This window comes from Phoxinus phoxinus (assembly GCF_949152265.1).
Source record: "Phoxinus phoxinus genome assembly, chromosome: 19".
NCBI lineage: Eukaryota > Metazoa > Chordata > Actinopteri > Cypriniformes > Leuciscidae > Phoxinus > Phoxinus phoxinus.
In genome coordinates, this window is record NC_136894.1 from 4,654,792 (window position 1) to 4,677,694 (window position 22,903).

The 22,903-nt window shown below is 35.9% G+C and overlaps 1 protein-coding gene across 2 annotated transcripts in view; it reads left to right on the top strand.

The window, feature by feature from the left end:
* The window catches only part of calcr (calcitonin receptor), a 50,890-nt gene that overhangs the window by 15,718 nt on the left and 12,269 nt on the right, over window positions 1-22,903 (top strand). Inside the window, exons 2-9 of one of the 2 annotated variants that reach the window (XM_079591633.1) lie at window positions 7,452-7,517; window positions 10,056-10,218; window positions 11,742-11,849; window positions 13,533-13,636; window positions 15,034-15,202; window positions 15,316-15,426; window positions 16,303-16,415; window positions 17,903-17,994. In XM_079591633.1, the coding sequence (XP_079447759.1) occupies window positions 7,473-7,517; window positions 10,056-10,218; window positions 11,742-11,849; window positions 13,533-13,636; window positions 15,034-15,202; window positions 15,316-15,426; window positions 16,303-16,415; window positions 17,903-17,994 (905 nt within the window). In that variant the 5' untranslated portion in view covers window positions 7,452-7,472. The remainder of the gene's footprint in view (window positions 1-7,451; window positions 7,518-10,055; window positions 10,219-11,741; window positions 11,850-13,532; window positions 13,637-15,033; window positions 15,203-15,315; window positions 15,427-16,302; window positions 16,416-17,902; window positions 17,995-22,903) is intronic. The other variant, XM_079591634.1, reaches the window with a different exon arrangement.

Consider the following 22,903-nt stretch of genomic DNA (forward strand, 5'->3'; position numbering starts at 1 on the left):
TACCCATGTGCTTTGGCGATACTGAGGTGCTCTGTCACAGTTGACTGTAATGGTTCACAATTCACTTATGCCTTATTTTGTAAATGGGAGAGGATATTGATGTGGACCATACTTGCCTCCCCCCCCCCCCCAAATCTATATAGTTTATAGAGAGGGACGTCTTTTTGTTGGAACAATCCCATGGGAGCGCATAGAGAAGTTGAAAGAAGCTTTGTTCTGATGGGAGTTTTCTTTTTTTTGGGACGATTTTTGTCATTCCACATTTAGGATGAGCAAGAGCAGTACAATGAAAGAGAAAAGTAAAGTCAGATGAAGTGGTGGGGTTTACAGTAGTTATCCTGGTATAGTACATCATTTGTATATATGTAGTAAGCTGCAAAAATTAAATGTAATAAAGAAGATTTAATAATTACGATTTAATAAAACACCCAATGGGCCGCCTGGAACCTCCACAGCTTACAAGAATTAAGTTAAATACATGAAAATATAACACCGAGTTACAATCTCGACTAATTTGTTGGTCTCAAATATCCTTAAATGATACTTTCCCTAAAGAAATTTTTACAAATAATACATTCATCCTGTTAAAAGATAAATTATGTATACCCTTAACCTGATTTAACCAGTACACTACAGCGATGAGTTATGCACAGACAAGCACTACTCACATTTCCTTAAGAAAGTGTAAAAAATGTATTACCGTGCTATTATTATGCTATTTTAATGGTTCCAGGTTTTGTTTTGGAGGTCTCCTACAAAAGGTTCACGTGTATCCAAGGTCAAAAAACACTTTAATTTTCATATAAATTACATAAGAAAGTGTATTCTCAAAATGTGTTAAATAGGTCAATAAAGGATTCAGTCTCTCTAAACCCCTCCTTTCTGAGAGCCTACTCTGCTCTGATTGGTCAAATGGCTCAGTCTGTTGTGATTGGTCTACTGCTTAAAGGGCATGTCGGAAGAGTAACGCCCATTACCATACAGTATCTCAATTTCAGGCCCGGAGGCTTCCTCAGCGCTTGTACACAGTGATATATGAACAGTAACGATGGCGTCGGTTTTACTGTATCAATCTTGTCCTTTGGAAGTGCATACAAATGGATTTGCATTTGCAGCGCAGAAAACAGCATCTTCTTGACATGTCGACAACACAAACCAAACTACGACTCTACAACTACAATGTTTGAGGATGGGTCAAAGTAGATGCCGTTCACTGTCAGCGTCATTATGCAAATTAGCTACAAACCTATGTAGGTTTGTAACCAGGAAGTAAGACTGGAATTGACCGTTCGCAAAGACCCGCCCCCTTTAGTTACTGTCGCTATGTCCGACAAGCCAAGCCGCTCTCACGCCACACCATGTTCTCACGCAGTGAAAAACACATCGCGGAGCAGAGAGGAGACTGAAAACACGCTGACAGACAGGACAGAACAGGTTACTTTTGATATTAAACAAAGTCTCACCTTTCAAATTTGGTAATTTTTTAAAATAAATTTAAACAATAAATACCGTTTTGTGGCTCTTTAATGTGTCTGACAGATCGCTGTAGAGCATCAGTTAAAGCTGCTCGTGAACCGATCATCTCTTCCTTCTAGTTCATTTATAGCATCAAATAAACATGAATGAACATCAGAAGGAATGTTGTCTTAACCGCGGAAAGGCGTCAGTACACTCCGTTTATCAAGTTCAAATCCTCCCATGTTAATCTACTAACTCTCCTGACTGCTTTGTCGGACAAAATGGCGGATGGCGAAGTATGATTGGTCAGATCACCTGTCAATGAAGCTCCCTGCGAAGGTTCAATTACTGACTCATTTCAGGCAGTTCAGAATCAGTTCTTTCTTTTGGGAGACGATAACTCCATTTATCGTGCACTTTGATCGGTAACACTTTGTTTTGATGGTCCCTTTTGAACATTCTGTTAACTATAAGTAACTGTGCAAATACATGTCAACTCTCATTAGAGTATTAGTAGACTGTCTGCTTAATATCTGATTGTGATGCTCCTCCAACAGACACTCTACTGACTATAAGTAACTTTGCAACTACATGTCAACTTATTCTAACCCTAACCCTACCAGTCTACTAATGCTCTAATGATAGTTAGTAGACATGAAGGGGCAATGTTACTTATAGACAACAGAATGTGTTAAAGGGACCATCCAAATAAAGTGAAACCCTTTGATCTTTAAAACTCTCCCAACCTTTTACATTCCCAATGTAAACTACATTAAAGGTAATATTCAAAAAGGCATAATAGAGGCAGTTTAATATGTTTATGTTTTGATATAGTGTGATATATTGTTTGAAATTAATAACTTAGGACAGTTTTAGAGTAATGTTTTTGGCAATATCTCTTAAGGTTTGTATGAAGCGTTGTATTAAGCAACCTTGAACTTGAGAAAGGCGCTTTATAAATAAAACATTATTTTTGTTTAAAAAAAGAGATTGCATGAGCATCATGGGACCTGAAACAGTTTAGAGGTCATTAAAGAGATTTCAAAGCTGAAAGCTTCAATAAGAATGAAGTATTTCAGAGATTATGTTAAAAAAGTGTTTATTATATTGGACTATACTGTATCAGCTAAGCCATTTTAGGGAGCTTTAAGGAAGTTGTCACAGAGGATTTGCGTTTTGCGGTCACTAAAGGATTAAAAGTAATTTTCCCAAACAAACATTATTAATATTTCTGAAAGCTTTTAGGGAAGAAAGCAGTGTCATCTTGCATCCTTCATTCTAAAAAAGCTTTCATAAAAAAATTTCTGTCTTCGTTACTAATTCAACATCCTTTTTTTATTTTTATTCCAGATCTTACTTCCAAAATAACGTTTGAGTCTTCAGTCTTGTGCTTACTTAGGGGATACCCAACTTATTGGCGAACATGATGAAGTAAAGCTTTAATTCATCCTCACGGAGGAACATTAATTATGTTGGCTAATGACCAGAACTTATATGGAGTTGAATCCTAAGACTGGGATCCATTCTCCTTTTTCTCCATCCCTATTTCTATCTTGGCTAAGTTCCATCCCGATACACGCAGTCGTAGACATGTGAAAAACGAGACCTCCTGCTATCTGGGAAACAATGATTAGAGAGCAAAGCAAGCCAGATTTGTCCCTTTTTTTTCCTGTGCCACTGACCACAGCCTGAACAGGGCCGTGTGCTCATATCTAAAAATGGCTAGACGGCTATTCAATGATGGAGACTTGTTCATAATGAATTTTTCAGGGTGTTTTGTCACATCAGAATAGGGCTATTTAGTTTATTTTTTAAGGAAAGAAAAGTATTTAATGTGCAATTATTGGGTTTGGATGACACTCAAAGCGGAATACATTTTCATATAAATTGACACTGGAAGGAAACATATTTATGCTACAGTGACTTTACTTGCCTCACTCCTTTACAAATATATAACTGCATCAAATGCACAATAAAAATGTTTTGTGTAGAATTGACTTTGAAACAATTTAAACTAAGAAGTTAAACGAAATGGAAAGTAACACATTGAGTTCAATCTTGAGACATTTTAATATTGACAAAATATGAATATTGACTAAACTGAAATAGAATTTTCTTGTAATATGTGCTCCAATAATCGGTTTTATTTAATTTCCTTATAAAAATTGCATGGGTGCATTAGAAATAGCTTCAATGATAACTGGATTTCACCATAAGAAGAGAACACAAATGACTTTTGTTAAACGTCCCGTCTGGGTTTGGTATATAAATAAATGATCTGTAAACAATGTCTTACCCCATTTACTGAGAAATGCATTGTCCTCTAAGGACTTGTAGTGTGTGTGTGTGTGTGTGTGTGTGTGTTCGTGTGTGTGTGTGTGTGAGTGTGGGTGTGAGTGTGTGTGTGTGCGACCAAATGCCCCCACAAGGACGGTAAAAACGTAAATTGCCAACAGTTAGTGTTAGTCCCTACGCAGGAAACACACACGCTAGTAATGTCTGACTAAAAATGCAGAAAAGTCATTAGATCAGTATAAAAACCACAAAACACAATAAAAAGTCCCAAGCGAGACAGAAAAACAATATGTGTGTCAGAACATGATGCTAACAACAGTTCACATTTTCTCATTTTTTTAAATCACAGAACAAAATGAAACGATTTAAATGTTAATGCATTAAATAACAATGAGCGATACATTTGTTGCAGTATTTATTAATATTTGTTAACGTTAGATAATAAAAATACAACTATTAATTTTTAGTTCATGTTAGCAGGTTCATTAAATAATATTAACAGTAATTTTGATTTTAATAATGTATTAGAAAACATTGAACTTAGCATTAACTAAGATTAATAAATGCTTTAGAATTGATTTTCATTGTGAGTTTGTGATACAGTTAACTCATAAACCTTAAATTGATCCTTGTTAAACATTTAAAGTGATAATTCAGCCAAAAAGGAAAATTCTGTCATCACTTACTCCGCCTAAAGTTGTTCCCAACCTGTATGAGTTACTTTCTTCTTTTGAACACAAAAGAAGATATTCTGAAGAATGTCAGTAACCTGATGGTAGCCATTGACTTTGAATGGAAGAAAGAAATATGACAGTCAATGGCTACCGTCAACAGTTTGGTTGCAGCATTCTTAAAAAATATCTTCATTTGTGTTCAACAGAAGAAAGAAACTCACAGGTTTGGAACAACTTGAGGGTGAGTAAATGATGGATTTCCAACAGTAGTTTCATATGTTCATGTGTTAACCTTGACAGAACCTTCCGATTAACTGCATGCTGCTTTATAACGGCTAAATATGGCAACTTTCCTTCCACCTGAAGGGATGCATGACTGCATTTTAAAGGCATTGGACTGCATGCCTACCAATCGGTTGCATAAGGAGTTGAATTGGTTCAGGCTGTTCTTAAAATAATGGTCTGTTTTTGTTTGGAATCCTCCAGCTTGGAAAGAAAACCAGAGTAATATTTCAGCCAAAATATCTTCTCTGAATGTGATATGTGTTGTGACAGAACATAGTAAGATGCCTGAGGCGGTACATACACACTCCACATCCTAATAAATCAGCACTCGGACTACATGTGCACTAGGGCCGTCTGTGGAGAACTGGCTGCGGATAATCTAAGGTAATGTCAACACAGTTGAGTGGATCAAGAGGTTCGGTAGCTATTCCTGGTATCTTTCTGACTGTCTATCAGAGAAATACCCCCACTGTGATCTAAAGAGAGGTGTTGAGAGCAAACATTTTGAAACCCAGTTACACAGGAGAGAAACTGGCTCCTAGCGGCGGTTTTACACTGCATGAGAAAGCGGCGGGCAGGGGAATGATAATACCATCGGAGCTACTGAACTGAAAACACAGGACATGATCTTTAATTAGTTTTCTGATCATTTGTCTCTTTCTCACCCCCTCACTGCTTAACTGCCGTTGCATTTTCTGTCGATAAAGTGCTGATAGAGTAGAGAATACAGTAGCTGAACTGTTAGCATGTTGTTGTTGGTATATTGGCATAGATGGTTTGACCTACAACTACATATAAAAATGTTACACGGCACTGAGGGCTAATGAAAGCAGTTTTGACATGCCAGTGCTGTAGGTTAAGAGTCTAGCTTTGATATATAATACCCAGGGACCCAAATTTACACTTGCCAAGAGCCAAATGAGACAATAAATTGACTTTGGCAAGTAAATAAAATTGAATTACTCAGCAATGGCTTGTAATGTTATAAGGAACTGCAACATACTATATGACTGTATAAATTATAGTTTACCCTGAGTAATGTATGTGACACGAGAGATTCAAATCAAGGATATGAAGTGTCTACTAAATCAATCATATAGGATCTGTGCACAGAAGTGGAAAATGTACCATAAGAAGTTGATCTAGAATGCCTAGTAGTTTTTTTTCAATCCAGAACTGCATGTGGCGTCTAATATTCCCAGCATTGGATCACCAAATGGAACAAATGGAATTATTTTGATGTTTTTTCTTTCTTTTCCTAGTCAAACCATAGATGTATGGATGTATGGATGTATGGATGGATGGATGGATGGATGGATGGATGGATGGATGGATGGATGGATGGATGGATGGAGTGTTCGAATTGTGTCGAAGCTCTTTTTAAAAAAAAAACTTAATAATATATATATTTTCATTTATTTCTTTCATATAATACTATAATTTAATTTACTTAACTTTTTGTGTTTCAGAACATGTTTTTGCAGCTGAGCATTAATTCTCTGCATAATTTATGAACATACACTTTTTTCCACCCAAAATCTATGTAATAATCAGGGTTTTTCCTGGTTCAAAATGAGGCGGAGGATGATCCCGATCATGTATTTTAATAAGATAATTAAATGTGTATTTTTCGTAGACTATCATATAGCCTCCTGTGTTTCCCACAGTATTTTTGTGGGTTGAGCTCGGTACCTCTCTAGAGGGGTAAAGAAAATTTTGAACATTTTAAAGATAAATTCATTAATCTGGTGCACTTTGAATCCCCCGAATTTGCTGTTAAAAATAACGCCAACCTCCCGAACTTATATATTCTCTGATTTAGATATCTGCATCTGATCATCACATTGCAATTATTCAAATTCTCAGTGTTAAGCATGATAATATGATAAAATATCACACTGAAGTAGGCTGATTTAAAATTAAGATTTATTTAAAATAAAAGTTCTTCTTTTGTCAAAATTACATTTCCAGTCTTTACTCCGTTCAAACTAAAATTGTCAATGTTTCATTACATCACTGTTGGAAAACACTCTTATCAGAATAATTGTTTTAGCTTTATAAAGGGCATTTCCCCCCCTAATTTTAACTCTCTATACTCTTTCCCTACCCTACGTTAGTAACCGAGTAGCCTACGTTATTTCTTATTTTATTTTTTTGATATTGAAAATTGTTTTAATCAGGGCATTTGTCCGGTTGGGCAAGTAGGCTACAATTTTCTTTCACTTGTCCCTTAAAAAACACACGCACGTATAAATATATATATATATGTTACCTAATAAATTATGTTTCTATTATTTTAGTTTTAATGAAAAACCAGGGGACCTTTTTTGGGCCTTATGGGGGGTCCTTTGATGCTTATGGGAGGTCCCGGACCCCCCCAGCCCCCCAGCCCCCCCCTCAATTTGAACACTGTATGTATGTATGTATGTATGTATGTATGTATGTATGTATGGATGTTGGCCTATGTATGTATGCATGTATGTATGTATGTATGTATGTATGGATGTTGGCCTATGTATGTATGCATGTATGTATGTATGTATGTATGTATGGATGTTGGCCTATGTATGTATGCATGTATGTATGTATGTATGTATGTATGTATGTATAGATGGATGGATGGATGGATGGATGGATGGATGGATGGATGGACGGATAGATTTCGTAGAATGTTTTTGTCAACTTGAGTTCTCAGTGTGTTGCATTCTCAGACAGTTTTTTATGTTTTTGTGTTTACAGATAAAGCCAGGATTTGAGAGCATGGGTTGGCAAGAGACCCTATGGCTTTTGACATCATTTATCTTGGTGAGTGGACCATAACATCTCATTCATTGTTTGTTCAATGTAATGCCTTTTTATTCTATACACACACTCACAGTGAAATTAGCCTAAAATACATTCTTGCATTTAGAATTCGACATTTTACCCATTTGAACTTGCAATTGTTAAGTTGTTTGTCATTAGATGATTCTCTCCTGATTACCCAACCCCCACTATCCACTAGAAAAAAAAAGACATTACTCACTAATTGCTCCAGTTTGGTAATTACAAGCGGAGGTGACCTGAAAACCCGCAGAACACTCGAGGCATGAAATGGTGGCTCCACCGATGCTGGTATCAGAGCATCTGGCTCCGTGTCAGAATGATGAAATGGGAGCATATGAAGCCCTCTGCATGTAGTACATTAGCACTATAGTATCACCGCAGCTCACAAACAAGCCAATAGCCTAATTTACTAATTGTATGTGCACATAACATAATAATAAGTCCTCTCAGTTTATTTTTGACCTTGAAGTAGCTTTCCCATGACTGTGAATAAATCCAACTTAGTGGAAAAGTAATGAGCGTGCAAAATAGCATGTCACATTTAAAAGTATAATGGGAAATGGCATTTAATTAAAGCTAGACTGAACAGCAAAAACTGAGAGCAAGAGTGTGGATTGGTAATAATAAGTGTAAAAAAAAAAAAATGGGTCTAAAAAGACTATCCTTTTTTTCTGTGGGACTTTAAAGATAAAATTGTAGTTTTTGAAACATGATCTTATTCGTTCTTGACATCCAGTTTCCATTGAAGGACAAATGGGTTTTCCTGACTGACTTTGGGTGGTGGCCTGGTGGTCGTATGTATGACGTCATTTACTTCAAAGTTTGGAGTGACATCATATGTACGGCTGCTAAACTGCTACATGGGACATCAGAAACCTCACAGAGGAATTTGGTGTTGTAAATGCGTTATTGCGTGCAGGTAAGACAGACGCACAGCACTAAAGAAGCTGCCACAGACTTTTCTCAGTTCGGTTAATGGCAGAAATGAGAAGGTGGGTTTGAGAGGATCTGCCAAAGTAAAGATCTCTGCACAAAAACATCAAGGTTTCAGTCGTAAATTAATGTAGAATTCATTACTGTGAGGTGTCTAAAAGGGGAAAAAAGGTAAAGTACTTTTGAATTGTCTCTTTGACTTCCCATTGAACTATAAGATGACTCAAACCAGCGATACAATGGTTAGAGATGCGCTTTGAATTTTGATATCAAGCATGTCTTTGTGGGTAAAGCTTTATCCCTATAACTCTTCTAGAAAAGCATTCATTTCTGTGAAGGATTTCTTATCTTTTTACAATACTGATATGAGCAGAGGAATGTTTCTGCCGGTTCTCATTATGTAAAATCATACCTTTTCAAATGTCAAGTGCCCATGTGATGTCCTCAGAACTGAGTAGGTGTGCATTTGAGGTCGCAGGGGAAAAAATAGTGGTGTTTATGCCGTTTCTGCTGTGGAAGGTCGTGTGCCATTCGGAAATGAACGCAGAATGACGTTTAAATCCCAGTCTAATTCCCGAGTTTGAATTGAGGTAGCAAACAGTTCAAAAAGGAAGTAGAAAACATAATAAAATTTAAAGAAACACATGCGGTATAACTGTATAGATTTACAGTAGTGGCCAAAAGTGACGTCTGGAGGGTATGTTTGTTTTTAATGACCCTACAAGTTTGATTAAAAATATTTTAAGATGAGGGAAGAACATTTAGTGATTTATCGGAAAAAATTATTTGGCAAAAAAGGCAAACTACAGCTACAGGATTTTTTTTATTATGCAATAAAAAATACATAAAAAACTAAAAGATCACAGGAAAAAGCATACTTTGACTACAACATAATCAGTTATTAATTGTTTTTGCATGTGTTCATAATTTCTTTGTATGACGACCTGGACAAAAATTGTCACACAATTTGTGAGGTTTCATTTAATCACAAGTAAAACAATTAGAACAACTATGCAAAACCTTTAAAAAAAATTCTTAGACCAATCATCAATTTTTCCATACTATATATTGTACATTTTAGTATAAACATACCCATAATGTGTTACCCATAAACATAATAGATAATAGCCAGTGTTTAAAATGTCAGTTATTGTAGTTTATAATTTCCCAGGATACCTCAAATGATGTTGTCAATACTTACGTATTTCATGAAGTGATCTGAAATCAATGTGTTTTTGCTTTAATTTAATTTGATTAGATTTTTATCAAATTGTTTTCTGCATATCAGGGAATACATGGGCAAAATGTATTTATCTATCTATATTTAGTGAAAAAAAGTAGTTATGTAATTATTCATGTTTTGTTCCAAACATTATGTGTGACTGTGTGAATATATTTGAATTGCAATTCAGTAACGTCCACTTCATGTCATTCTCATTTAAATTCCAATTTAATATCCCACATCCTGTAGGGTGTAACCAGTTCAATTTAAATTCCAACTCGTGAATTCATTGAACGGGAACCAGTTCCTAAATACTGAATTTTCAACCTTGCTGCTGTGGTCAAGTTCATCTCTCTTTGCAGAATGTAACAAAGGCTGGAACAACAGAGACAAAAACACAGCCCAGCGCTGACTTATCCCTTACTCCTGTCTTGATGGCAGTGGAGGGAGAGAGACTGATCATGACTCAGTCCCAGTACAAATGTCTGGAGCTTCTGAGCCGAGATGGATCCCATAATAAAACAGGTAGGTTTATTTTCATTTGAATGACAGACAATGGTGCTCTTAATCTTTTCATGGCCTTGTTAAATTCCAAGACTGTTAGTGGAGCTCTTTATGGCTGAAAGCTATCTCAAAGTGATCATGGAAACAATAAAGGTTCTTCTCAAAAGGTGATGTGTGATCAAATACTTTATCATATCCCAGTGTAAAGATGATCCCTATTAAGGTTTTTTTTTTTTTTTTTTTTTTTTACATTTTCAACTGTCTTTAATGCAGTTTGAGCATAAAAAATATCTGTAAAGCACAAAGTCACTCCAAATCGACTTATTCTCTATATCAGTGTCACTGTTTCTGAACTCCCTGAAACGCCTCCATTGTAGTCTTGAGTTTTCTTCCGGGAACAAACACATCACAATATTCCTCATTTAAATAATTCCTGCCCAAGACATACACAAAAAAGGTGGCGAGGCCTGGTTGAGTTATATTTTCGGCTATTTTCATAAACAGACATTTCACCCCACTGAAAAGTGATCGTTTCACTAACCCGTGTATATGCCGTCCAGAGCATGCCAAACCTGTAGGTGGCAGTGTAACGAGAAGCTCAAGCCCACGTTAGCCAATCAGAATCCCGAAAATCGTCACAGTCGGCTGGCTAAAACTCTGTTTCTCTCAGTTTACATGCAAACGTGCAAACAAAGTTTTCCAAAATATCCACTCTGGCCGGAGATTTTAGAAAGAATCGTTTTCAGAGGCGAATTCTCCGTTTGCGTGTAAACGAAGGGAAATGTCTCAGTTTTTCAAAATAACCATGTACGTGTAAACAGGGCCTAAGTTAGTATTGTGTTGTTACCACACCCCGGATCTAACACTGTTATGGTAAGGGGCGTGACATTTCCGAAACACGCTCGAAGCGGTTGACCAATAACATTACACTGGTCCAGCCGACCAATCAGAGCACACTGAGCTTTTTGGAAGCTTGATTAAAAACAGGAACTAAACAGAGCGTTACTGACATACTGGGAAGAGAGGAGCAGCAATAATGTGAAAATAATGTGTTTTTTGAACATTTCAAGCATGAAAACCTTTTGGTAACTGTTTGATAACACTTTACAATGAGGTTTCATTTGTTAACCTTAGCTGATTTATTAACTAACAAACTAACCATGAGAAATACATTTGTTACAGTATTTGTTCATCTTTGGTAACGTTAGTTTATAAAAATACAGCATTTCATTGTTTTTTCATGTTAGTTCATTTATTTATGTTAACAAATACAAATACAAAACAAGTGTTACCCTTGTTATCCTTCAAAACGATATATGCAGAGCGGCAGGTGCCACACACATCCAGAAACAGCACAAGGTTTTGGCTGATTTCATCAGCTTAGTTTTAATACATGTTTTGTTTCCTTTTACTGAGGACATTTTGAGTTCAGAAAGTTACAGTATGTTTTCATTGTACAATAAACTCTTGGATCTCAAAAGATCAAGGAACATTTGAGTCCTCATGAAACGACCCCTATTAAAATGTCTATTTAACTTTTATAGGGTCGTTTTGCAGCAGATTCTGGGATGGCTTGCTCTGTTGGGATGAAACCCCAGCTGGAACCTTTGCCTCACAGAACTGCCCAGATTACCCCAGCTTTGACCCCTTGGGTAAGACTCCCAATCACATCTGATTATCAATCCAGACCGCAACGCTCCAGAAACTGCAAATCACCGAGATTCTACAGCACGCATGACATCTGTTACATGTCTCTGCGTGACTATTATGAAACACAAAATGTTGCTCCAAAGAAAGAATTCCAAAGCACGAGCGCAGGCTTCTGGGATGATAAGTGAAGCCCTATAATGAAAAGGTCTCAGACTGTCTGGAAACATATGTGCAAAACTAATTTATTTGCTGATGGGTAACACTCTAAAAAATGCTGGGTTGTTTCAACCCAATTTTGGGTCAAATATGGACAAACCCAGCCGTTGGGTTACATTTTTACATTACATTTTTAACCCAACAGCTGGGTTTGTCCATATTTGACCCATTTTTTTTAGTGTAGTGTTGTTCTAAAGGGGACAAAGATTTTTGCAACAGGACAAAATAAGTTTTTGTGAAAATTTGTGAAAAGTTCTTATAAAATGCTGGGTTGTTTCAACCCAATTTTGGGTAAAATATGGACAAACCCAAATGTTGGGTTAAAAATGTAATGTAAAAATTTAACCCAACGGCTGGGTTTGTCCATATTTTACCCAAAATTGGGTTGAAACAACCCAGCATTTTTAGTGAAATGAAGCAGTGACCTGTTGAGGTAAGGATATAACAGGAGACACTCTCTGCTGTTCGCTGATAGAGATCTCTCTGCCTGAGAATCAGCTCACTGTGTTTGTTATAAGACACTGATTGATCGATTGATTCCCGAGGCCGAGGGCTGGAGTCAATCACTGGAACAACTTAGTGCGTACTCACACTAGGCACGGTTGCCTTGTACCGAGTCCGAGCGTGATTGTCCCCCCTCCCCCTCCCTCTCTGGCCTGCACTCACATTGCACTTAAAGTGATAGTTTACCCAAAAATGAAAATTCGTTCATTAATTACTCGCTGTCATGTCGTTCCAAACCTTCGTTCATCTCCGAAACACAAAGAAAGATCTTTTTGATGAAATCTGAGATATTTCTGTCCCTCCATTGACAACTACATCTTTGACGCTTCAAAAAGTTCAGAAAGAGATTGTAAAACTAATCCACATGAATTGAGCGGTTTAGTCCAAATTTTCTAAAGAGACTCGATCTCTTTATATGATAAACAGATTAAATTTAGGCTTTTATTTGCATATAAACATCGTTCAGCGAACATTAACAGAAGCTCAACCAAACCTGCTTGATGTGAGAGAACAAACCTCATTGGTTCTTGCAGAAGCTCAAACGTGATGCGTAACACGAGAATGAACCTCATTGGTTCTTGCAGAAGCTCAAACGTGATGCGTAACACGAGAATGAACCTCATTGGTTCTCACACGTCAACAATACCACAACTGATGCGTGAGCTACAGTTCATGTTCACCAATAAGGTGAGAATCGGGCCTGTTATAAACCTAAATATACTCAAGTTCTTTAAAAAGTGTACCATCCAAGAAGCAATAGAAGATGTTTCGGCCCAGTTGGCGATCACACTCGCATGCATACCGTGCCCGAGCCCAATCGATCCGTGCCCGAACCCAACTCTTCAAGCGGGCCCGGCACGATATGGAGCGATCACACTAGTCAAACGGGTCAAAGATTCAGATCGTGTGGTGTGAGTACATCTTTAAGCTCAAGTCATTACATTCATCTTTCTTTTTCCCTACAGAAAAAGTAACCAAATACTGTGATGAATCTGGCAACTGGGTACACAGTTCATCCAACAATAAGACCTGGTCCCACTGTCTCACATTCTCAAAGGAAAAAATTAAGGTAAAATATAGCCCACTAAAATAGCACACTAAAAATTGGTTTAAATGCCATAAGCATATTTAAACATAAGACTGCACAATTGCTTAAAACCTTTGATCGATTAGTGTCACTATCACCAAATTCAGGGCATTGTATCAATGATTTTAAGAATCATGTCAGTACACCGAAGAGTTGCTGAGATGCAGTCTTGGATATGCCTATAAGTCCGTTTAATTTTGAATGTTTTGAAAAACATTTAATAACTTGTGACATGCAGTCCTTGATTATGTCAGACTTAGGAAACACCTGATTAAAATTTTAGGTTCAAATTTTTTATCATTGCTTTCTGTAAGACCAAAACAATCTAAATACAGTAAAATCAAGGCCAAATTATTTACAATTTATTAGCAAATTAATCAATTATTATGATATGATTTTGACCTCTAGATGGAGCTGTTCCGAGGTAATTGTTTCTATAGACCAAAATGTTACGAAGATATACATTTTACTTCCTGTTTGGCATGTATGCCAAAAAAAAAAAAAGATCTGAAAATGATTTAAGACCAATTTAGTGAAGATGTAATATTTAGGAGGAAGTTAGGGATAAGCAAGATTTAAAAAAATTAATACCTTTATTGAGGAAAGACATTTATAACATACTGTATATAATACGTATATATATATTGTTTTATTTAAAATAAATGTTGTTTGTTAAAACTTTCTATTCATCAAAGAAATATTTAAAAAAATATTAAATAATTACAAAATATACAAATATTAAGCGGCACAACTGTTTTCAACATTGATAATAATCAGAAATGCTTCTTGAGCAGCAAATCAGCATATTCGAATTATTTCTGAAGGATCATGTGACACTGAAGACTGGAGTAATGATGCTGAAAATTCAGGAATAAATTACATTTTAAAATATGGCAATAAAAAAAAACATTTATTTTAATTTGTTTTTTAATCACCTGTAATGATATTACAGGGTTTTACTTTTTATTTTTTTATTTATCAAATGAATGCAGCCTTGGTGAACATACGAGACTTCTTTCAAAAACGTTAAGATAAAATCCCACCGACCCCAAACTTTTGACTGGTAGTGTATGTTTTCAATAGAGATATAAATATCTTGTCGAGCAGAAATCAAAACCATTGGGCACATTGAACTTTTGATCAAAAGTTATTAGCAAAAAGAATGAATGGTTTGAATGGTTGGTGAGGTTAGAGTTAGGTTAGACTCTCCTAGAGGGCTAAAAACTTCTTCAGATACATCTATATAGACTCCCCCATAAACTCCCAGCATGAAGAAAGAGAAAGAGCATACTTCAGTGCTTGGCCCTTAATTATCCAATAGGTCTAAAATCAGATACTTCTTTTATCTGTAATCTCAAAAGGAATGCTTTCTTCTTCAGACGTTACCAGTCCATGGCTTTTTAGAGATCGAGGCGGATCTGGATCCTACAGCTGAGAGTCAGGTCAGCCCTGTAGTGACTCAGAAAGCAGAGGAGAGGAAGAAGATCATCGATGGTCAATATAAATGCTTTGAGAAAATGAACAGAGACCAGCCATATAACAAATCAGGTGCGAAAACAGAGAGCCTCAGAAGAGGTTTTACATTGAATCATCAGAAACTCAAGTGCAAAGAGCAATTGCACGGAGGAGTTGGCCCTGATTGTTTGTGTGCTTGTCTTTAGGTCCGTACTGCAACCGCACATGGGATGGATGGTTATGCTGGGACGACACTCTAGCAGGAACGTACACTTCTCAGTACTGCCCCAATTACTTCCCTGACTTCGACTCCACTGGTAATTCTTTCACTTTTTGTGATCTATTTTATAACCAGGGATTGACATTATTTAAACACTGGTGTGTAACACAGTCACTTTGGCGGGTTGAATTTTATATATATAATCTAATATATACATTATATAATCTATAATTTATACATAGGCTACAATATATTACATTTTTCAATTTAAGTCTTTTAAATAGGCATCTGAAATGAGTTGTCAAAAATATAGATTTTTCTATACATATTGATACTGAAATAAACTGAAATATTAATTTTCCACAGAATAGATACACGATACCAGCTGCGCTTTCTCGCTCTCTCGTCTCTCCGACAGCAAGTTGACACACAAACCCTCACTTACTCGTTTCATTTTTACTAAATTAAACTTATTTGTTCATTCTTATTGTGCTTAAACAGTCAAATACACACACAATAATATCAAAATCCCAGTTTTTGCATTCACATAAACACAGTCAGTTATGTGTTAAGTGAAACACATGTGTAACAGTATAATGGATCTGTGCGTCAGGTCTTAAAGTGACAGCAGCCTTACATACCTGGTGCCAAATTATGAAATAATATTAAAAAATTTCTATATGGCAGTTTTTCCCTTTGGTATCAATGTCAAAATTGGATAGTGGATAGTGGATAGTAACTTTGGAAAACCACTAGCCACAGTGTAAAAGTGAATGTAAAGCCCTGCAGATAAGCATTGCAGGTCATCATCCTGAAGCAAAACCAGTTTAGAAACTGTGCAAGTCTACACCACCCCAATTCTTGAAGCATTGTAAAAGCTTTGAGCCTTTCTGTCACCAGGGTTACTTTAAAAGCTAAAGTACAATGGCTTTTGTCATGCACTTATCCCACGTCTTTTCCCCTGTTCATTTAGAAAAAGTCACCAAATATTGTGATGAGACTGGAAACTGGTTCAGACACCCTGAAACAAACAGGACCTGGTCCAACTACACCCTTTGCATTGCTCATACCTCGGACAAGCTCAAGGTAGGAGGATGCGACATCCTTATTCTGCACTTGTCTTGAAGGAAAATCTTATTGTTATGAATATTTCTGAATTAAAGGGTCAGATGTTATGAAAAGAAACTCTTACAGTGCACATCCTAGCTAACAGAAATATATTTTGCTATTGTTCCCATTAAGTTTTAAAACGTTATTTTGGATTGTTCTCAGAACGTTTAAAAAGTTCACAATTTAAAATGTTTTAAAAACGTTTTATAGCACGTTTTAACGTTTAACGTTTTTTCTTAGTTATATGAATGTTAAAGGAACATTCCAGTTGATAATTTTGCAAAAGTACATTCAAAAGTAACATTCCCATAATGTTTGGAAAATTTTAATTTCACATAACCAAGAAAAAAAAACCTGAACATTCATAATTTTAAACATTCAGAAATATTGTTTTCACAACTTTAGGAAAATGTTCTTAGAATATATTTGTGTTAACTGGGATGTTAGATTGCAAGATTTCCATGTAAAAACTTTATTTCCAATTTTAGCCCATGTGTAAAACATGCAGGGTTGAATTACAACTTATATCCAGAATATCCATATAGCAGATAGTTTACTAGCTGTTGGTTTTCTAAAATGTGTATAGAAATATTGCAAAAGAAAAGATAACAAGACAAATAATTAGCAGATCAACATACCACAATATCATAAAAAAGTAGAAATATGATATATACAGCTCTGATACAGTGTCATAAAAGCTGTTACTGAAGGCAATGTTGGATTTGAGTGTTTCTTTCAGACTCCGTGGCAGTGAAGCGTAATGTCGACACAAGGCAGTTTCAGTTTAACTTAACAGCTTTTCTGGGGGACAGCGGCTCTGAAAATTATTCATAACATAATGGTTTCAGAGCCATACAACTGCTGCTTTACAAAGTGAGGGATAGAGAGAAAATGTCAGCTCAGGCAAACTCAAATAAAGTCTGTGCACTTCACTCCATCACACCAGATGGAGTTCATGAAAAAGACATAGAAAACTGGGATACGCACTTTCAATGCTACTTTAATGCTTTCTTACTTTGAGATTTTATCCTTGTTGCATGAAACTTACTGGTAAATAACACTAATGAAACATATGCTTATATGATCTTTTTTTTAATACCTCACAATAAACGTTTCAGGTTGATACTTTGTGAATTGTTGTAATCCTATGAGAACGGATTATTAACAGAATATCAATGTGATAACACACTTTAAATACCGTGCATATATAATTAAAAATGGCACATTTTGTCCTTTCAGACACTGAAATATTATATGATATATATTTTTTCATAGATGCAATCTGTTTTGCTTTTATTTTATTATATTTTCTCCACTTTTCTTAATAATAATATTGAATAATAAATTGCAACAACACATTTGAATATAAAAGGTGAATTTACATTAAGGTCTCTTGAACCCCCAAAAAATTGTGAATCTCATGAGAACGTGGTTTGACCATGACATTATTTGTCTCATTTCAGATGGCGTTTATTTTGTATTACATGGCGATTGTGGGTCATGCTCTTTCTATAGTGTCCCTTCTCATCTCGCTGGCCATATTCTTTTATTTCAGGTGAGTTTCCATCTCCTCTTGACTATCTCCCCCCATACGAGTGAAAGAAGGCCAGAAATATCATCTGCGTACTGCGGTTCCTTCAGAACGATCAATGATCCTCTCGGTGACGGGTCTTCAGTTGTCCGCTTGTTTTTGGCAGGGCTGTGTGTTGTCTACTCTCCAACATTACTCAGAGCTGTTGACGGTGACGGTGTGGAGGTAGAGTGCTGCGGTGGCGTCTGAGATTTATTTAATTGACAGAGTCCGCGTTTAAGCTTTTCAAAGAGAGATTTACCATCAAGAGGCTCTCGGTTACCCCATTTATCACAGCGGTCAATTCAAACTGAATAGAAAAGATGGATAGGCGTTCCCGTCAGCGTGGCCACGCGGAAATGCAGTCTGAACCCTGCAGTTAAATGCATTAACCCTTGAATTATATTCAACTCCGGATCAGGCTTTTACTTTCACAAAATCAGGAAAATTGGCCTTTTCTCTGGGCTTATTGGCTGAATTACCATATACAGTGCTTTGTGAATGCATCAAAATCTAAACCAACCATCTTATTTGACTGAATTGCAAATCATACTCTGAAATGCAATTCACGTTTGTATACAAACTGAAACCCAAAAGGAATTATTTCAATGTGATATGTTTTGGTGAAGGAAAAAAAACAAAAACAAAAAACAAAAAATTTGGAATCCTATAATTTTATACTGATTAACAAAACAGTTATTCTAACAAGTCTGGAATAATTGATTGAATTATTCGAAAAATAATGCACATAATTTTCAATAATTCAACGGCGCGGAGATAATTATTCCACTTATACTACAGTTACCACATCCCATAACATTGTTCAGATGATTTATTTCAAGACATCTGTCAGGTTTTTGTCCTTAAAATGCTCTTGTGTGTGGGACTAATTTCTTACACATCTAATCCCAAGCCTTCGTTGCTAATTCCAAAACGCCATTTTAGAGCTAGTAATGGAGACTTGAGCCACTGATAGCAGACACTGCAGTTATTAGAGAGAGAGAGAGAGAGAGAGAGAGAGAGAGAGAGAGAGAGAGAGAGAGAGATTAAGCATAAGTGAATTTCCTCTTGTCTTGTAGCTTTTGAGTTGTTATATTTGAATATTTTAAAATCGCCAGAGCAGCGATGTGTCCGTACTGCATGTGTGTGAGTTTGAGTGAGAAAGAGAGAGAGAGAGCAGGAGAAAGAGAGTATGCTTTTTTGTAAATAATAAAATGTATTAGTCAAAAAACATGGAAATAATTTGTTGTTTTTATTCTATTGTTTACTATATTGATTTGCTTGGTCAGTGTCATTGTGGGTTTTGGTTCGTTTGCTGTTGTAGTCTGCAAGGACCTTTGAAATAACTGAAATCATTTGGCGAAGTGATATGGACATGTAATGCGGTCAAGACCTGCCTTGAACTAGCCGTGCGTTTCCCTGAAAATAATTGCACACCTTAGAACTTTTGTCAACCAATCAGGTTCAAGCATTCAGCAGGCCGTACGTTTCTACAGGTTGCTCTCTGAGCTTCAAAGGTTTCTATTTACAGTGTGTTTTTACAAGCTTTGAGTAGCCAATCACAATCATATTTGTTGAGCGCATGAACGCAATGGCCTATCAGAGGTGCTAGTCCGTAAGATAGTCAGAAACACTGCTGAAAACGCACAAGGTTTTGTTTTGTTTGCTTGTGATAATCCTTTCATTGTATACAGTACCTACAATATGTAAATAAGAGATTCATTGTACAATTAAGACTAGAGATTGACCGATAATCGTTTTTTTTTACCAATTTCCTCCCTGATATTAAAGCATTTTCCCATTATCTGGTATCGTATCGGTTTTGTAATATCGGATGAGATATTGATAACGGGACAACATTTTTTTTAAGTATACAGTAATTCAACAGTTTTTGCTCTGGTACTGAGAACTGCAAAATTTTGATGATACATTCTTAGATTCTTAATGATTCAGATTTAGCAAACAAGGGCATAAATATTGTGTTTGGATGTCTCAGTCTCAATCTGGAAGGGGAAGTTAAACCAGACCACCCAATCACTGTCTAGAAAAGGTGGTCCCTAAAAACGTAACACATAAACAAAGAAAAGCTTTTCATCAGTAGAACTTGGACCTTCTGTTAAAATGAAAAGAAAAAAAGGAGAAAAAAAGCAGGAAAATTCTTCTGGAGATCCTGCTTTAGTTGCCTGAAAGTTTATCTTTCAGTAGGAGAATGAACCCAACTACCGTTTCTTTAAAAAACTATTTTAATGGTTGAGTTGGACTGGATTGTGAAAGAAAAGCAGCCAACGGTTGTTCAGCATAAATGAGAACTCCTAGTTTCAAAAGCAAGCGTACGTCTTATAAAGTTGCTTGAGAGAATGTCCGCAGTCGGAATCTAAACAGAGCGTGACCACGAAAAGATAACATCCAAAAAAAGCCGAACTATCTTTGTATTTTATTTCCTATATGTTCATTTGTTTTATAGAATAAGTATGTGTGTCAAAACTATTTAAAGGTACAGTTGTGTATACTTAAACTTAAATATGCTGTCAGTCACGAAGCGCAGTTATTCAGATTATTAATTTGGTGCTTGAAATAAACACATCACAGAACATTGTATGATTTGTGATTCAGTTCAACGAGCGTGCATATTTTTATGGACGTTTAAATGATTTATTGATCCTTCTGTCATTAACATTAACAAATGAACTTTTAATAGGACCCGACTGTTTGCACTCTACTTGCAGACTGAAAGAGAAAGGTCATTTGGCTCCGGCATCGCAAAAAAACGATAGTTTCTCATCATTGTGTTTTATTGAGTGCAAATCCTTGGTGTCCATTTGTCTGGCAAAGCTGCACTAAGCTCTGAGCCAAATGACGAGTAGTATTTGTCAGGTTTTGTGTGTCATTTCATGCTGACTTGGCTTCCTCCGTATGTCGGTTTCCCCTAGAGTAAACTTAATTTCATGGGTAATTAAATGTAGGAGCCAAAGAGTCATATATACATTAAACGCCACATCAACTTTTGGGTTGTATGTCACATAGTATGACAGTTGCATCCAGCAAGTAAGCTTACAATCTAATAGTTTATTTTATAATCATTTTTTCAGTACACTGATTCTCTCTCTCTCTCTCTCTCTCTCTCTCTCTCTCTCTCAATCTTTCCATGATTGCTTAATGTACTCTTTAGAACTGATTATTATTTAGAAGATTAAAAGCATATTTCTATTAAGACCAAATATCAACATTAGCACTCAATAAATACTTTTTCTGTTTTTGTTTTTAAAGAAATTACAGTCTGTTGGACACAGATTCATTTCATTTAATTTTTGATTATGGCATTATCGCATGTTTCATATCCCTGCAAACGTAGCCTAAAATTACCGGGGGAAAGAAAAGCATTATTTAAAGAACATTTGGACGTCTTTGGCTTCATTGTGATGGTGCCTAAGCGATCTGATCAACGGGTCTACATCTTGCAACTTTTTTGAAATATCACCGGGCCAGTTAATTTATTCGCAATTGTTAATATTTGTATCGTGTCACTTATGATGTTCAGCTAGTTTGGTACACTATCTGGAAGTGTAACGTAGCAACGCTTGTTTTTATGGTGCGATGGTGATATTTACAGTCCGATCTTCTGAGATGTCAAAGTCTTAATGTCGTCTTATTGAGTCCAGATGTGGTGCTCAAAGAGGTACGTGTCAGCATACAGCTGCACTAAGCTTTAATTTATGCCCCACCGAATAATGCCAGAAATTTTTGGTTAGGAATATGGGAAATAGCTTTGGAAAATGAGCTCAGCTTTCACTCCCACCCCAGCTTTGCACTCAGCTGATCTCTGCTGGCAATTTTAGGTTAAACTGAGTGAAATCATGTGAGTAGCATGACTTTCTTAATTGGGAGATTGTGATGACATTTGCGGATGCAGGTGTGAACTTGTTTTACGTCCCAAATTTGGCATATTTAACAACTCCTGACCAACAACAGAACAACATTTCATACTCAGAAATACCCCCTTTTCTTCCTCTAGATTTCTATCTTCTAAGATGTATATTTAAAATAAATAATGGTCGTGGGTTAGAGTTATTATTCATTCTAACTTTCTATTCATCAAAAAAACCTGAAAAAAGTATCACGGTTTCCTTAAAAATATTAAGCAGCACAACTGTTTTTAACGTTGATAATACAAATTTTTAATCAGCATAAAAATCAGCCTACTGGAATTATTTCTGAAGGATCATGTGACACTGAAGACTGGAGTAATGATGCTGAAAATTCATTTTTCCATCACACAAATACATTTTTAAATTAAATTTTTAAATATATTCAAATATAAATTAGGTTTTAGAAATTGTAATAACATTTCACAATATTAATGTTTTTACGGTATTTTTGATCAAATAAATGCAGCCTTGGTGAGCAGAAAAGACTTCTTTTAAAACATAAAACAAAAATCTTACTGATCTGAAAATTTTGAAGGGTATTGTAGTGTATATATTTCTGAAGATCACTGTTCCTTAACCTTCTAGAGGCTTCATGAATAATCCCTTGCAAACATTTTGAGTTTTAATTTTCAACCAATAAGCAATTACTGTTAAAGACAGGCAAGCATCTCACAATCACATTATTTGAAATAAGGCTGCTCAGGCCTCAGGTGGCACAAAATTGATGTTCTGTTTATGTCATTAAATGGGTCATATCATGAGGAATGCAATTTCCCTTTATCTTTCGAGATATAAAGAGTTCATTGTACTACTAAAACATACTGTAACATTCAGTACTTAACCCGCCCAATTTATTGAAACTGGGCTAAAAAAAAACATTCTCAAAATGAAATCCTTGAGCTTCTGATATTACCATATCACCCACTCTAAAAAATGCTGGGTTGTTTTAACCCAATTTTGGGTCAAAT